Raw genomic sequence first — 17,792 nt, forward strand, 5'->3', positions numbered from 1 at the left:
ACTGTGGAGACTGCAAGTCTCCCGAGTTCCCCAGCAGTTGTGGCTTAGACTGAGATCAAGAGGGCAGCAGTGATTACAGCTTGCCTTACCCTCAGGCAACATGTGGAATTAGGAAGTTTGCAAACACCCCTCACCCCTTGTTGTTGTCATGTAGTATAGAAAGCAGCAGTTGGTCTGTGAGTTGGTTAGTCTGTCACACAGCTGGAGCAGCATGCACTTCCCTGGGGTGGGTGCAGTACAAAGGAAGAGTGGCACAAAAATTGAGCTGGCAAATTACTACTTTCTCCTGCCTCAGCTGTTCTGTCCCTCCTAAGGCAGTTCACAGGTACTCCAGTACAGAAAAAGAAGATATATACAGAAGGAGGAAGAGACATACCATCATCATTTATTAAAGGTAGACAGCGGCTGAATTTCTGATTCAGAAAATACTCTCATGGATAGAGAAAGGAGGGGTACAGGAAACTTGGACCTCAGAGGATCCTGTTCACAGGACTAAACAGAAATTGGTGGAAAATTTAATAGGTATTTCGCCATGATAGAATAATATTCCAAGCTTATAAGAGTTACAAAAATTACAACCAACCCCTGCTCCCAAATTTGGCAACATCAGGCTATGGTTGTTAGTCATAGAATAAAGTCCCTAAAAATGCTTTTAGGTCAAGGACTCCTCCTCTGGAAAATGAGTTTCATAAGGCTCATAAACTGCAGCACATTCTATCTCCCCCATTTTGAAATAATGGCAGTGCAGTGGTACTGATGGTCATTTGTGTAGTAAGGCTGCTTTTTATTCACTGGTTATGTTCATCTGACTTTCCACAAAATTATTTGAAAACTACTGTTCATGAATTATAACAACTTGGCTTTTATGGCAAAGCTGCTGGTACCAACATGTTACCTATAGCAGCATTGCAGTTTTCTAAGCAGATCAGGGAATAAATTGCTTCCATTTTTTTCTGCATGAAATCATATTAATATTTCTAACAACAAGAAGTATCATCCATGTTTGCCTTTGAAAATGATGTCATTTATTTCTATGAACTATGTCAGAACTGTGAAAAGAGCTTGTCTAGGGAACTGCTTTCTTTTGGTCTCCTTTTATTGTTTCTGCTCTAAGTCTAGAGATGGGACAGATTAGGATGTCTCTTGGCTGTGTTTGAAACCTCTGAGTTAACTTTCAAAATAACTGAGTTTCTATGTTTTCTGTTCTTCCCATACTTGGAATCCTAACTCAAAATTCAGCATGGGTAATGATTAAAGCATCTGTCACTGAAGGATGTAGACACACGTACATGAAGAACATGTATTTTAATTTCATGCAGTGTTGGATATGTGCTAAGGTTTTGCTGTATCTCTTCCTTCCCTTCCCTCATGGTTCCCTTTTTACCGAAACCTTTTTTCAAGTCAACTTTTTTTTTTATTCTTTCCTAAGGCTTGATTTGGTGACTTCCATTGCACATCAGGACCTTTGGAGGAAGGGTGCTTAATAGCATCATAAAAAAGCACATACTGCACATACATCTTCTAGAAGGGACTGTGCAAATATGTAACACAAAATGGACTTAGTTTGTAATACCAGATAGAAGATACTGAAGTCTCTTTGATGCAACCATTGTCCTTTTTCAGCTGAGGCTTTCCCAGGGCACTAGAGCATTGGTAATTTCTCCTGAGATAAATTTGCCTTTTTTGTTTTTTCTCTTTCTGTATTGGTACAGGGAACATTCAATTTCATTTTTTCACTGCAGTGGCAGAGAATTTTAATTGCTTGAAAGTGCTGGTGAAACACTTGAAATCTATCTGACCCCACTTGTTCAAGACAATGAAGTTTCTTTAAGAAATGAGCAGACCCTGTAAGTAGGAGATCAAATATAGTTGGCTGCAGCAGATTCATAATTCCCCCTTTCTGTAACTTGTGAAGAAATCAGTTGTTTGGCTGCAGTGGAGAAATTTGTGTTCAAAACTTACTCTACACTGTGTTCAGTACTCTCTAGGGCTCAGAAGTGTAATGGTGTTTTTGACTGAGTTGCCTTGTGTCAGCTGAACCATGATACTTGCCTATGTACCTATCTGTAGCCTGGGCCAAACATGACTTAAGTGTCAAGCAAGCCTTGTCAGGATTTCATGAAATTCATGCATTTTACCTTGTGTTATCATGGGCTGAAAGGAGCTTCTCTGATTTACTGTAGCTCAGCTGACATTTGGTAAATTCTGTGTATGTCTGAGAACACAGAGAATGGTTTAAAATAATTTAATTTTAATTGACAGCCTTTATGTAGCATTTGTTTTCAACTTAGTTAGTTTTGGTGCTAGATGTTTCTATCTGGTTATTTTCAACCCTCAGGAAGAACCTAAGAAAGTTCGATTTGACTATGACTTATTCCTGCACCTTGAAGGCCACCCACCTGTAAATCACCTCCGCTGTGAAAAGCTCACATTCAACAACCCGACGGAGGAATTCAGAAGAAAGCTGCTAAAGGCAGGAGGGGTGAGTCCTGCACCCATGTCAAAAGCCATGACAATCAAGATGTTGCTGCTTGCTGCTGGTGCATGATTAGTATAATGAGAAAGATTGACCTAACAGTGAAATTAAGTGAAGTGGTTTTATGATTAACTTCATACACAAGCTTGGTACGTGTCTTTAAGTGGAATGGGTGAACAAATGAGCATGTGCATTCTTTAAATACATCACAGTGTGATGGAAGTAATAAGAAAATAAAATGTCTTTCAGTGGAAGAGGTTCTATAGTTCTATATTAAGCAAAATAAATTCAGTAGTTATAAGGTAGAACAAGTCAAAACTCTAACTATAAACAAACCTACTTAAATCTATGTAATATTTTGCACAGCCTGAATCAGAAAAATGTTCTGACTTCTTTATGTGTTGCCAGAATTAAGTGATGTGAAAAAGCTAAAAGGAAGTTTGCCCATTTGGAGGGATGAGAGAGCCCAAAAGGCCAAACCTTTAGGTTTATGCTTTGTCTGTGAAACTGTTCTGCTGTGTTTCTGTCAGGGACAATCAGAGTCTCAGCCATGAGGTCTGCTCATGACTTGACCCCTCCTTGCTGGGGTGTGAAACTCTCCCTGGGCTCTGCTCCACTGCTGGGCCATCTTCATGGGCCCGAGCCTCTCGTGGGTCAGGCTGGGCTGCTGCCTCTTGCCTCCTTCCACACACCACTGAAGAGCCTGTCTCCTCTGTTCCCTCTGATCCCTCTGATCACTGCTGTGCTGATAGGAGGAAATGGAGGAGCTCAAGCTCTCCTTGGATACCCCTGAAGCCATCCCTCCTTCCACCTGAGCCAGCCCTAGGCCGGTACCTGCTTATCGCGGCAGTCTCCAGCCCCACGGTCTCAGTTACCTCCTCTCACCTCCCACCGTTTTGTTGGTGGTGTTCGTGTTAAGAGATCCAAACAGTAGGCAGTATGTAGATAGGATCTGACCAAAACCAAGCAGAGGATATAGTTCTGGCCCTCCCCTGGCTCCCAGGGCTGTGCCCTCCTCACAAGAACTGGGACGCTGATAGCCATTGTTGCTGCCTGGGCCCTGGCTCAGCTCTCAGCCCGCCCTGGCTGTGTTACAGCCCAAGCCTCCTGCCTGCAAGGCTCTGCTTCACTGGGGCAGCTCTTGGTATTTGGCATTTGTCCTCATTTTATTTCATGTGGCTGCTGTTAGCCTGCTCTTCCATACTGCCTGGGTCCCTTCTGCAAGCCCTGCTTGCTGTGAAGGGTCAGGTGCTTCACTTCCCAGTTGACTGTTACTTGCAGACTGCATGAGTGTGTTTTGCCTCCTTTACCAAGTCACTGATAGAGATGTTGAGAAAGCCTTCATGCTGTGAAATTTTAAGTATTAATGCCAGCACCTGTCTTTATTTTGAACCAGCTATAACAAAAGTGGGTAACCTTTTTTGGTACCTTTAGACAATAGTAGGTTCTGAGCTGGACATAAGGAGGAGCTAGTGTGAGAATCTTCAGTCTGCTGAAGAGAATCTTTGAAAACAAAGCAAAAGCAAGTAGCACATATAGTCTGAAAGACCCTGTGACCTCCTGAAGAACAGGACAGTTACAACTGACAACTGTAGTTACATTGACATAGAAGCATGTGCAGTGTTTTCTGCTTACATTTATAAGTTGCAAGAGGCTTTTTAGTGTGTTTGCAAATAAAACATTGAGATTGTATTCTGGAAAACTTCATGAGCCATTGCTTTAATATTTGTTAACAACAGACTGGATAAGATTGATAAGTTTTAACCACAAGTGTAATAAATTTAAGTAATGCCAGCAGAGAATTGGAGTTGAGAAGTAATGGTTAAAAAGATTAAAATAAATAAATTAAGTAAATAAATCCTTTTTATTGCTAGTTTTCTGAGCCTTTTAATTTTCTTGAGTTAACAAAAGCAAGAATGTTGTGAATGTTGTTTGCTAACAACAAAATGTGGCATGTTTTGATCAAATTCTTTCCCTGAAAGAATGGGAATGACCAGTATGATCATTCTTAAAAAGCATAGCTTCATTGCTTTTTGTCTTCTGGGTGCTTCAGACTGCATGGCTTTTTCTTTTTCTCCATTTCCCCAATTTCTTCTCAAGAAATTAATACCTCTAATGAAGTGATCAGTTTCTGCATCCCTCTGTGGACTTTTTGACCTGGGAGTTTATCTGATCAGCTTGGCAAAAATTATGTAATAGCATTCTGTCTGCCTTGTCCCTAAAAGTTTCTCTGAAGGGTTTACATTTCCTGGTGTTGAAAAGCCCATTACACTTTATGAAATATTGCAAACAGGCTTTTTTGAATCCTGTAGAAACCCTGAAAAGCTGACTTTCCCTTCTAAGTGTGTGAGTTCAGTCTGTTGTCTGTTCTACAGAGGATATTAACCCATTTGTAACTTCCATGCTTTAGGCTGAGAAAAACATTTAAAAAAAAACCAAAACAATAAAGTATGAGATGGGTTTTGTACTCTCAAATAAGTCCAGACAATTAATACTTCTAGCTTGTGGCTACCTTCAAGAAAAAAATAACAGTAACAGGTTGCTGAATTTTGATAGGCAAGCAGTCTGGCAAAATTAAGCTCATGCCCTTCGAAATGAATGAGGTACCATATTAAAGTAAAACACTGAGTGGTAGCATTGAGTAAAATCTTTTAACTTTGTGGACTTTTGCTTACATACTTTTAAATAATGGTCTAAATTGCTTGATTTCTATGCACCTTGAAACCCAGATCTGATTACTTTTCCTCCATTTTTACATGGACTGACTGATGTGAACTACAAAACATGATTATTTCTTACTTGCATAAGCATGTTACAAATAGTATGTCCTTCTGGAAGGAGTAGTGTAGGCTCACCTGGTGCCTGCGTGCTGCCATATTCAGTGTAGTATTGCCTCTGTGTTTGTCTTTTGCTGCAGATTCCTTGAATTATCTCCTCGATGCCCCAGACTCCCCCTTTCTGTTGCACGTATACTTTGTGGCCTCCCAAACATGAACTAGTCAAGGTTGTTTGCTACAGCCACTGTCCTGTCTTTCAGGCTAAGAAAGTTTTGTTACCTGCTCCATCCTTCATGTCCAGTAAGGTCTGACTGGCTATCCTGTAGCTCACTGAGAGAGTAAGAGTAACACTGGGATACCACTAGTGATTGAAAAGTCAGAACTCAGCTATAGTACAGTTTTCCCACTGTGGCATTTAAGTTAGGCAAACAGGACATTTAGGGTAGTACCAATCATGTAGATTAGCTCTGTTGTATCTTAGCATTTTATTTGATACCACCAGAATTGAAGTGTAAATATGCAGACAGAGTTCACCAATTTGCTGATTTATTTTCCAAGAGGCAGTTACATTTTCAAGCCTTAGAAGAAAGATTTGATTTGGCTTCAGAGATTATATAATCAAGAACATAAATAGAAACCTTTGGTTCTATCTTAGGCAATATCCATCTGGCAAAATACCACCTTCAAAAATACATTTTTTTCACTGAACTTCCCGCAGCCCCTTGAAAAGATTTCGTTAGGCTCAAATCCATCCCCACCATTCACCTATTTTCAGCTGGCTTATTCTTGTAAATAAAAAAAAAATAAAAATTTTCAAAATTACACTGGACAAATTCAACCAAACCATACACTGTTTAGGTTCTATACTTTTGTGTATATATATATATATATGTTCTGAATGACATTCCTTTTACGAAGGCTTGCTGTGCAAATGATGCCACTGAGAATTTTCTGTGCTATTTATTCAGTGTAGTACCTCATCATCTGTAGCTACCAGGTATACATGTATACCCATATGAATTAGCAGCCTGTTGCTTGGAGTCCCCAAGGATACCCTGGATACAGTGACTACTTTTAGTTGATCCGTGTCTTACCAAGCAAGTTATCAAGCTACTGGAAGTGAAAGAATTGTATGCGTGCAGTCTCCTACACAGCTCATCCTCTAGGTACAGCATGAAATTATGCCTGAGCAGGTACAGTAGGATTAAAGTTTTGATCATGTAAACACCAGTAAGTGTTGACCCTTATGAGGTCATTCCTTCCCAGATTTTCCAGTCACCTTTTGTGATCAGTTTCAGCCTCAAAATATGCAAGACCCTGAGGAAAAAGAGTTGGCACAGGGATTGCTGCATATGGATTTCAGAAGAAAACCAACACTGGGAAATTATAGTGATTGAGGAAAAACCTTCAAATTTGAAGTAGATTTTGAATGCTGAATCCCACAGAAAACACAAATAAAGTCTGATTCCATTTATGTATTTTATATTGTCAGTAACATTGGTTATATTGCTTTTTTGGCTTGCATGTTTTTCAATTGCAAGAAAAAATTGAATATTACACGTAGTCTGTTTAGTGAGCTAGTAAGAATAAATTGATTTTGAAGATGCTGAATGATAGCTGCCTAACATTTTAGAATTAAATTTGTCCACTGGAAAAAAAGATTTGCTCAGGAATCACTTGTTTGAATATGATGTTACAAATAACTTAATTTCAATTCTTGCAGGAAAAAGTAGTGAAAATATTTTCAGTCTACATTTAGGTAGCAGTTTGATACTGCCCTCTCATAACTGCAAATGCATAAATAAAAATATTTGTATTGTTTTGCAAGTTTAATTGGAAGTTAAACATTTACGCCTTTTTGGCAGGAGACTCAAAATTAGTTGTTTAATCCAGGAGTATCTAGACAAAATTTAATAGCTGACTTTTCTTTCCTGAACGGAAAAGACTATTCTCTGCCCCTTAGAGAGCAGTTAACACTGTTGGCAAACATAGTAAAATTCACTGCTTTATTACAAATGCAAAGGGCTGTTAAAGATTGAGGTTTCATGCTTAGAATATGCAAGAAGTAGGTCACTTTTAGAGTAGAAATAACTCTATTTTGCAACAGATAAGTCCTTTATTGTTGCTGTCTATAAAATTTGTTAGGAAATGTAAGAGCACTGCTTCTCTAACAAGAGAGCTGTTTTCTTAAAGATAGTTAATCCGTTAATAAGTGAGAGAGAAAAAGACTTACTCTGAGAGGGATGCAATTTTTAGAGAAAATTATCAAGGTAAAAATGTAGATTTTGTTAAAACAACATTCTGTTGTTTGAGTTTTTTTCATATCTTTGTGGTTTTATGGTTTAACGAATGAGAAATGTCTTTTCAGTCAGTTTAGATGTCTGCATAGTGCCAGCTTTAAAACTTATGTTCATAATCCATGTAATGAAGATGAAATTGTGGGGATTTCCCTCTTTTCTCCATCCTCCCTATTTCCTGGCAAATTCCTCTGTATCAGTTGGAATAGTTGGCTTCAACCCAGAACCAGCCTTAGGTATAATGCTGCTCTAGGGAAGGGATTATCTTTAATCTTGTGCTTTTTATATTTAAGTAATTGAATTTTCTTGAACTACATATTACTTTACTTTCAGGCAAAGTAAAATTTTAATTTTTTTAAAATATTTGTTGAAATATAAATAATAGTTGTTCAGGATAGCTCTATTTTTTAACTAATTATTTATATTTTGGAACTTCACCCTTAATGGAACTTGTATTACTGCCAGGTTTTTTCTTAGCAGTGTGTTATTCTCTGGAATTTTGAAATATAGGTCTGCATATGCTATTTTGCATAGCTCATGGTGGAGTCCGTACTGTTTTTTCATCATCATGACTTATTAGTGTTGCAGTGGTCATTTAAAATCATTACTACTTTCCCCCAGTATTTCAGATGTACTCTTTAATGTTGAAAGAAATGATGTGCAGGAACCTGTTCATCACTGTAAAATGATACAGGGTGTGGCAACCCAGAGCCAAAGAGGTCCAGCTGTCTGCTACTAACGCATGATGAGTATAATTCATGATGAGTGATGCAGAAATCTTGTAGTAATGATTGATTTTTCCCAGAATTCTAGAAGGTATCTTGTAGCTTTTACTGAAAGTGCTGTTGGAATTTTTCTGCAGCACACTGTGGTAAAGCTCACCACCTGTTCTGAATATGCTGTACGAAGGTGTTCTTTGATGAGCAGCTCAGTGAATGAAACTGAAACAGGTAGCTTAGTGTGTTTCTGATAATTGCAGCTTTATTGATAGCCTCCTTTCATTCAGGAAAATGAAAAACTAGGAGACAGACAACAAATTTTTGATAGTGGCTCATTCACCTGCCGGAGCTCGAGCGTGGATTAATAAGGAAATTGTGTTGGTCTGGACCTGTGCCAGCTCACACAGTTCCTGACTGAGTAAATACATATGGGTGGTGGTAGATCTGTGACTTATGTGTCAGGGTTGGCACAATCATAGAATAGTTTCAGTTGGAAGGAACCTTTACAGGTTATCTAGTGGACAGGGACTTCTCCAACTAGATCATGCTGCTCAGAGCCCCATCCACCTGACCTTCAGTGTTCCCAGGGATGGGGCGTCCACTACATCTCAGTGCAGTGTATTCCAGTGGTTCACTACCCTCATCGTAAAAAATTTCCTTGTTATAGCTCATCCAAATTTACCTTATTTAAGTTTCCAACTACTATCCCTTGTCCTGTTGCAACAGGCCTTGCTAAAAAGTCGTCCTCCAGTTCTCATGTAGCCCTCCTTTAGGTACTGAAAGGCTGCTAACTCTTCCCAGAGCTTCTCTTCTCCAAGCTGAACAGCCCCAAATCTTTCAGCCTGTCCTCCTAGGAAGGGTGCTCCATTTCTCTAACCATGTTGGTGTCCCTCCTCTGGACTTGCTCCATCAGTTATAAGTCCTACATGTGCTGGCATCCCAGAGCTGGATGCAGCCCTGCAGGTGGGGTCTCAGCAGAGCAGAGCAGAGGAGCAGAATCCCCTCCCTGGCCCTGCTGGCCGTGCTGCTTTGGATGCAGCCCAGGACACCTTTGGCTCTGGGCTGGGGGTGCCCATGGCTGGGTCATGTCCAGCCTCTCATCCCCCAGAACCCCCGTTCTTCTCCCCAGGGCTGCTCTCCAACTCCATCTGTTTGTCCTGCAGCCTAGACTGGTACTAGAGTTGCCCTAGCCCAGGTGCAGCACCTTGCAACCTTGTGCATTTGTAGTAATGGGCAATAAAAGATCAACTTTCCATGGAACATTTTAAGATTGTTCCACATTCCTCATGTTATAAAGACATGAAAAGTGAGGTTTTGTTTTGAAAGTGAGTTTTTCTTTTTGGGTACACAGGTACTGAAAGTTGTCAAGCATTTATTGGTAGATAAATGTTGACTCCAAAATGTCAATTTTTTCTTTTTTTGTAAGGAAACTTCAGAATCAATTGCTAGTAGGTTTAGTACAAACTATTATAATTCACTAGGTATTGCAGTTTCATAATTTTCCCCCAGTTGCTGGAAGAGGAATAGTGGAGGAGGGCTCCTGATTATATTATGATAATTGGTAGTGAACACTTGTTCCCTGATCCATTCCTTTTTTCAGAAGTGCATGGAACTACTTTAATTAAATGCATGGCAGTTTTTCTTTCCATAGCATTCAGTTGTCTTGAGTAGCAGATTGGAATGTCCTTAGAAATACCCTGAGAGAAACTTTGTACAAGGGCAGGTATTGTTAGGATAAGGGAGAATGGCTTCTAACTGAAAGACAGATATTAGGAAGAATTTTTACTGTGGGGGTGGGAAGGCACTGGAACAAGTTGCCCGGAGAAGTTGTGGATGCCCCATTCCTTGGAGTCTGGATGGCAGTTTGAGCAACCTGGTGTAGTGAAATGTGTCCTTGCCCACATCAGGGGGATTGGAACAAGATGATTTTTAATGTCCCTTCCAACCCAATCCATTCTATGCTTCTAAGATGCCAACAGCTCAGATATTATGGATACTCATCATTTCAGGTTGATTATTCCTGCTCTATAGTGTGAATATCAGTGGATCTCCTTTATGCACTGATTTTGGGGAAAAAAGCAGGCTTTCCTTTGCTCTGGCAAAGTTATTTTTCATTTAATTAAAGCAACTGGTAGACAAAGGTTTTAAATGCAAGCTCAACAGCTGAAGGATAGTGAAGTGAGTTTTTGGTGAACTAGAGGCGTGGTATCAGTAGCAGCAGAGCAGTTAGATTATGTGAGAGGGATCAGCAGCATCCCCTTGAGGAAGTTGTGGGCTGCAGTGGAGTCATCCTTCGGCCTTCTGTTCTGTAAGCTGGTGGAAGTACATGTGCTAGCCTGTGTTTCTCTGTTTGACTAATGCCTGGACAAAGGGCAGCTACCCACTGCAAAAATTGCTGTAATTCTGTCAGCTGGAGTCTTCCAGTAAAATTAAACTGGATGTATAGTTGTCACTTCCTCAGTTTAGCCAAAATGGAAATGCATATTAATTCAAAAAGGTGTTGGTAATATAGGGGCTTTTTACATAGATGATCTTGAAAAAGAAAACAAACATATTGGATGTTATTTAGTGCTAATATTAATGTCTTTCTTTGAGAGGTCGAAGTTATTTCTTTTTTGTTTTTTTAGTGTTATAACAGACTTAAGGAGGAGCATATACTTCTGTCAGAAATCTGTTTGAAAGAAAAGTGTGCATTTTTTCTCATTGGGGCCAAAGAGTTAATTTTACATGAGATTTTTTGGCCTCCTGTCATCTTTTTGTCAGCTTTAAAGATGGTATAGTCTGTAGTCTGTCTTAACTTCATGCATTGTTAATCACATTAAAATTTTGACTTTACAGTTGCTATTTTTTATAGGCTTAATGATGAAATAACATCTGCAGGATTCACTACACTGAAATTTTTAGGGTTCATGGTTTGGTATGTCCAGATTTTATTTTCTAAAACCACTACAGGATTTATTTTCCCCTGTATGTAACTAGATTTGCCAATTCAGACCTCACTGGTATTAATACTGTTCATCCCATCCCTCTAAATCTTTCTGTACATTGTCATCCTGTTTTGAGCAGTCTGTATTATGGAGACTGTTAATGGTCCAAATACTTGCTAGAAACAGAGATATCTTAGAAGTCCATACACTTAGAAAAAAAAATCAGCTTTCTAAGAATGCCTGTGTACAATAATGAATATATGAATATTTCTAAACTGAAATGTTCCTGAATTTAAAAAAGAAAATTTATGCAGTGGTTAAACCTCAGTGAGTTTGTTTCAGTGGATCAGACTTCTATGCTTCAGGGAGAAAATGGCAGATTCCAAAACAAGGAGAAAGAATTTCTGGTGGAGTTTTTGTTTCTTTGGTTTTAATTTCGGGGTAGGGCAAACCCTCATTCTCCTGACTAAGTTTTTCTTTTACATGGGTATGCATCTTTTTCTCATATGAATGTATGAATAAAACTATTTTGGGCGATAAAAATATCTGCTTAAACTCTGTAATTAATAAGTAACTTTGCTTTTTCTGAATTACTTTGATTTTATGCAAATCATACATTCTGTTAAATTTAAAAAATATTGCAGAGTTTGACTTAAAGAACAATACTATTTAACACCCATTTGATATTCTCTGTGAGAGAAAGTAATGCTAAATATATGCATTTTCTCTACCCGTGGCCCATGTTTATGGTGCGCACATGTGGCTGTAGTTTTTCCTATTGGCTGATTGTTCTTTGTTAGCTTGTGCCTTCTCTTGTATTCAGCTGAGTTTAATGTAACCAAAGACCTTGGCGAATTGAGATAAAAAGGCATTTCTCCTGCTAAAGGATCACTTATTGTGATTCACAATAGCTAATTACAATCAAAAGTGCCATGATTGCAACAAGAATGTCGTTGCTTTTGGACAGATGATTTTTCAGAGCTTTGGCTTTTGGCAGACTCTGGTTTAGAGCAGCTTAATTGCCTTCTTCCTCTGCCGTTGGCATCTAGCTACAGTGTTGAAAACAGGCTGATTTTAAAAAAAAAAAATTACCTTGACATGTCTCTTAGTATTCCCCAAGCTATTGGGGAATCTTTGGAGCAAAGTGGCCTGCAACAAGATTCATCTTGAGTGGTGTTTCAATAACTTCATTTTTTTTTTTTTTTTTTTATTGGAAGCATGTGTTCAGGAACCTGTAGGCAATAAAATATCATCCTGACTTGGACAGGTAACATTGGAATATACATATCTATGTCCTTGATTTCCCAGCATTTTTAATGTAATGTATGTGAGGCATGTGGTGGGTCAGCTCATTCCGGTCCCTTGAGTAAGAGGATGTTTTGGTCGTCTGGAGAGGCAAGGATAATCACATAGAATATCCACAAAACCAGAGTCGCTTTGTGCATAGGAACCCTGGGGAAGAGAGACATGTTTCCTTGCAGGTGTAGAGCTCTGCATCTTCTTTCCAGCTTTACAGGGCTTGTCAGACAGGTAAGCTGTCTCTAGCATTTGGAGCCTTGAAATGATAGATAAATGAATGGCTGTGGTAGGATTCATAAAATCCAGACAGAGCAGCACTGTAGCAGAAGACAGGATCTTAACTGGGTTTCCCAGAGATGGACAGAATAATCTTTACATGTCAGGTGACTGCTCAGTAATAGCTGATTTACTTGTGCTTTCTGGAAATGATCTGTTTGTACTTAAGTCTTTAAAATCAAGAAAGGGAGCTAGATCCTCTTAAGAGCAAACTGCTTGCTTACCAGCCACACAGTTTACCATACTCTAGATAACACAGAAGCTTGAAGTTAGAAGCTGAAATTAAAGACTGCTTTTACTTTGAAACCTCAATCTGTTTTTACAGTGTATCTTTGTGACAGGATAACCTTGGCTAAGCTGCTTGGTCACTCACTCTGCCTCCTCTGCCTCTCAGGAAAAGGGAGAAAGGATAGGTTGGGAAGGCTCATGGGTCAGGATGCAGGCAGGAAGATTGCTAACCAGTTAATATCATGGGGGAAAAACAGATTCTTTTTGGGGAAAATGAATTATTTGTTATCAGTGTGATTTCATTAAACTACCCCCTCTTGAGACGAAACATGGATGTTGTTTGTTGGACTTTTATTCTCCTACCAGTGTGATTTGCTAGGCAGGTGAGACTCTGCTCTTGTTGGTAATGTTTTACTGACATGCTTTCCCTCTTAAAACAGATGATGGTAATGTCAGATGGCACATCGTTTTCTTCAGGGCAGAGCCTTCATCTCCCCAGCCTTCCCAGTAACTCTTTGTCTTTTTCTGAAGTGAAGAAGAAATCATCTCATGGGCCAAAGGTGAGACTTATTTCGCTAGAAGATAGTTGAGCCAAAACTGCTTTTCCTGATAATTAAATTAATTTTTAAAAAACTTCTGTGTTTTTTTTGCAATGTTTTAATTGCTAGGCCAATGATAGGAGGCCTTGACACCTGTGAGAACACGTGCTTGGTGATGGTTCTTTTGTTTGATTACTTTTGTACAGTTGTTTTCCTCCTGTTCCAGAAGGACTTGTAGTGTTAGAGGATTACAGTGATGGAAGTGTGATCTATGGAAATATAAAGAATGTGAGATAATACACTAATAATAATTTAATTTATTAAGCATTTTTCAGGTTAATTGTGTAGACTTGAAGCTGTGTTCTTTAGGATTTTTAGTTTTGTTTAAATTTGAGAGGTTGATTCTTTCCTAGATGTTTCAAAGAAAGCAGTGCGTCATTGGTCTCTAGGACATCAAATTTTGAATCCCCAACTTAAAATGTAGTGAAAAGGTTTAGTCCAAGGAGCCTCTTGAGTAACACAAATGAACCTTTCTGAAATAGCAGATAATTTCATGACAAAATGAACTAATGGTATGGGAAAATAAAGGACTATGTTGTTGTTAATTCATGTAAGAAATGCAATGCCGGCCTTTTCTTCATTCTGTTAAATTGTTTGGCTTTTAATTTTCTGTTGTAGTGTCTTGTAGATTTGAAGTATGTCACTTAATCTTGCAGTGCATGTACTTAAAGGAGCAATACACATTTTTATTAATAACTTTCGTGTTCACTCTCTGTGCCGAATCATGTACCTTGCCAGAATTGTCAGGTAATGAATTAAGGGTATGCCTAAGAAAAGCTGGTAGGGATACATGATAAGCAAGAGCAGGCAAAAAATGTTCCTTGACATGTCTCTGTCTGGTGTGCATTGTACATCAGTGCCTCACCATCTCTAATGCAGGTGGTGTTGCTACATTAAAAAAATATATAGAAGTGTGGTTATTTTCCTAATGAGATGCTGAGGTATAATCTGAGGATTAAACTGAAGGTGCTTATTTTGGCATGCTGAAATGAGTGCCTCGAAGGAAAGAAGCTGGGTACACCTGGTGCTGAAGCAAGGTGCTGCTGGTTACACTAGGATGTATCTCCATCTGACTGGATACCAAACATGAGTTACTCTGACACTTGACCATCTCAAAGCGGGGTTCTTGAGATGCTGGTAGGTAGGTCTCTAGAGTTCATTTTCCAACAGCTTCTAAAGAGTTGGCAGTAATGTTGATTTGCTCATGCCTTGCTTTCCATGCCAAAGTAAGTGTGCTGAAGTTTGGGTTAATAAGCAACCCAAAAACCTCTAGAAGGCCTTCAGAGAGGTACTGACATGATACTGAGTCCTGTACTAATTCTCTGTCTAGTGACCGTACACTATGGGAAGTCTTAAATCTCACTTTTTGGTAAGCAAGTGTAAACCTGGGAAGTCATTTTTCAGATGTGTTTAGACAGTGAACTTCCATTTGATGTGGAAAATCGGCAAGTGTGAAATGTGATGGAGTGAAGGAGGGTAAAGTGTGTATTTGCTGCACTCATCCCTATAAACTATTGCTTGAAATCTTTCATTTTTTGCTGAAACAACTCAAACATCTGCAGAGAGTTGGGCCGATACCATGCAGCTCTGTGAATCTAACTTGAGGAGGTTAGATATGCATTAGATTTCAGGATTCCATCCCTAGAATTTTTAATAGTGGGAAGAGGTGTTTTATCAATGCACTGTTTTTTGTCAGTCCATGTGGATATTGGATTTTTCCTCTCACCCAGCAGTCATTGCTTCACCCTGTCCAACTTGGAACACACACTTACGAGCAGTTGTCCTTTTATCTCATAAATATATGACTTGCTGAGAATTATAAGCTGTTACTGAGAAATGGAAACACCATTAGTTTTAGTGTAACAGTAAAGTGTGGGGTTTTTGTTACATGTTCTTGGAGCTGAAAAGCCTTGAATTTTCATCTTTAGTGTTTTGTTCTGGTTGGAATGTAGGAAAGTTCCAGGCAATGTACAAGTAGATTGTTGGTTTTGTCATTTGGAGTAACTCCAGTGATGGAACAACTTCACTGTCCAGATTTCATTTAAATATGCCTCTTTCATTTAAATATGCAGGAAAGTCTTGATAGTTCTTTCTTGGGCATAAGTTGCTTGTCCCAGATGCCGAAGTGTACTCCAAATGTCTGCACTGGGTAATTTTGGGATCTTTCTGCTACAGCAATTGGTCTTTGATGTGCTTGGCCTAGTTTTGGTTTGTTTTGTCTGTGAATACCACAGTTAACTTTAAGGTCAATTTTAAACTTTGAGTGTGGAAAAAACAGAACCCTATGCTTATCTGTTTGCCACTGCAAAGTACCATATAAACTGTGTGGTTAGATAAGAATTTAAGTAACAACAATAAGACCAGTCCAACAAAATGTTATTTTTAGTGTATCATTCACTTATGTAAAATACAATACAGTATGAAGTAAGAGACAACAGTCAGTTTGCTTTCTGTCACATTCTCTTCTGAAATATGTATTGAATGTTTGTATCTCTGAAGTGATTTTTTAAAATTTAATTTAATGGAGATAGTATTAACAAGCCACAGTATTTGATTCCAAAACAAAGCTTTAATCTTGGAAGTACAGATGTTAGGCTGAAATGTATGAAAACTTTCACTTCATGCATTTCTTCAGAATGTAAGAATAGCTGCAGGCTGGCTACAGATATTTGTGTTGGTCTAAATCAGTGCTATTGCTATGCCTGTTATATTATATAAATATTACATGCACAGAATAGAGCAGCAGCTTGGTTAGGTTTTTCGGGGGGATGATTATGTCCTTTGCAAAGATCTGTAGAGAAATGAGATTTATTTTTTAAGCAAAGAAAACAAAAGCTTTTGTTCCTGATCAGAAAAAACATAAATCGTTTTATACTCCCCCAGTTAGCCTTCACTGTTAGACCAGTGAGTTTTGTAGTTCTCCATCTGCTTCTGATACTTCTGATATCATTGATCATAACAGTTTGGTGGGCTGGGTTTTTGTGGGAAGCAGGTAAAATCATCTCTACCCCAGAGTGATTTTGGAGGCTCTCAAAATGTTGTGCTTTTCTTGGTTTTTTTTTTTTTTGCCCCCCACTCCCAAATCAATTAGTATTTCTATTCAGTAATAAGCAAGTTTGTATTCAATAGAAATCTGAATTTGGTTGATGAAGGAATTACTTTTATATATCTTTTTCCTCTTTTTGTCTTGGGAGCAACAGGCATATTTGAGTCTAATTCTAGTCCATTGGCTTATTATGAACACATTATTTCACATTTTAAAATTAGAAATGAAAATAATGCACATTTTTATGATCACTAGTACTAAATTTGTAGTCTAAACTCAGAATACAATAGGCTATGCCAATGTGCTCAATTTATTGACTTCGTAAAATATAATGAACTGCCCCTGCCCCTCTGCTTCCCCCACCCCTCCCAAGTGTTCTATTTCTTAGTTAGGTTATTAACATCAGTCATCAGTTGAGATTTGCAATGGTTTCCAGAAGTTACTGCTTATTCAATCTCACATTAAAACAAATTGGGAATTCCATTTTGTGGTGTGAAGTCAGAACTCAGGTCTGTAACATATACAGTTCAGCATCAGTTTTTGCCATGTAGTTACAGAAGTGTTTTAATCTGAAAATATGCTACCTATTGAACACCTGTCACAGTCCATTTTTGTCTCTTAAATTTACAGGACAGTGTACTCTGTGATTTAAACTTAATTTCATGAGCTCATTAAGAAACACAAAAACACAACAAACAGTTGGTTCCCATTGCCCAGATAAGTCTATAAAGTGAATTTACCTCCCAAATCACAAAGTTTCTTAATTTATAACCTGTAACTCTTAAGCCATGCACTTGGGATCCATAAAATAATAAAGTTACCTAGCTGAGTGTGAGGGTATGATCCTTCCTCCTTTGTCACAGTGTGGCATACCCTGTTTCACAGTGGGAGGCATGAAACCTTGAGCAGTCCAGCTGGCAGGGAATCAACTTTGGCTTTTTGATAAGGTGATTTTTTTTAATAAAGTTTGGCTTTTTTTGATAAGGTGATATTTTCTGCCTTCCACATTGGTGGTGTGGTTTATGTAGTTCCTGTAAGTTCAAAGATGGCAATGATGATGGCTGCAGGAGATAGGAGTTTCCAGGTGATCATGGCAGCATAATGGCCCATTAGCTTTTCTGGTTACCTGTGCTGCCTACAATATGTTC

General features: G+C 38.6%; 1 protein-coding gene across 2 annotated transcripts in view; it reads left to right on the forward strand.

The window, feature by feature from the left end:
• MLLT3 (MLLT3 super elongation complex subunit) overlaps window positions 1–17,792 on the forward strand; it is a 119,882-nt gene that overhangs the window by 61,302 nt on the left and 40,788 nt on the right. Inside the window, exons 4-5 of one of the 2 annotated variants that reach the window (XM_050987331.1) lie at window positions 2,339–2,482; window positions 13,440–13,559. In XM_050987331.1, coding sequence (XP_050843288.1) covers window positions 2,339–2,482; window positions 13,440–13,559 — 264 coding nt within the window. The remainder of the gene's footprint in view (window positions 1–2,338; window positions 2,483–13,439; window positions 13,560–17,792) is intronic. The other variant, XM_050987332.1, reaches the window with a different exon arrangement.

This window comes from Serinus canaria, chromosome Z (genome assembly GCF_022539315.1).
Source record: "Serinus canaria isolate serCan28SL12 chromosome Z, serCan2020, whole genome shotgun sequence".
NCBI lineage: Eukaryota > Metazoa > Chordata > Aves > Passeriformes > Fringillidae > Serinus > Serinus canaria.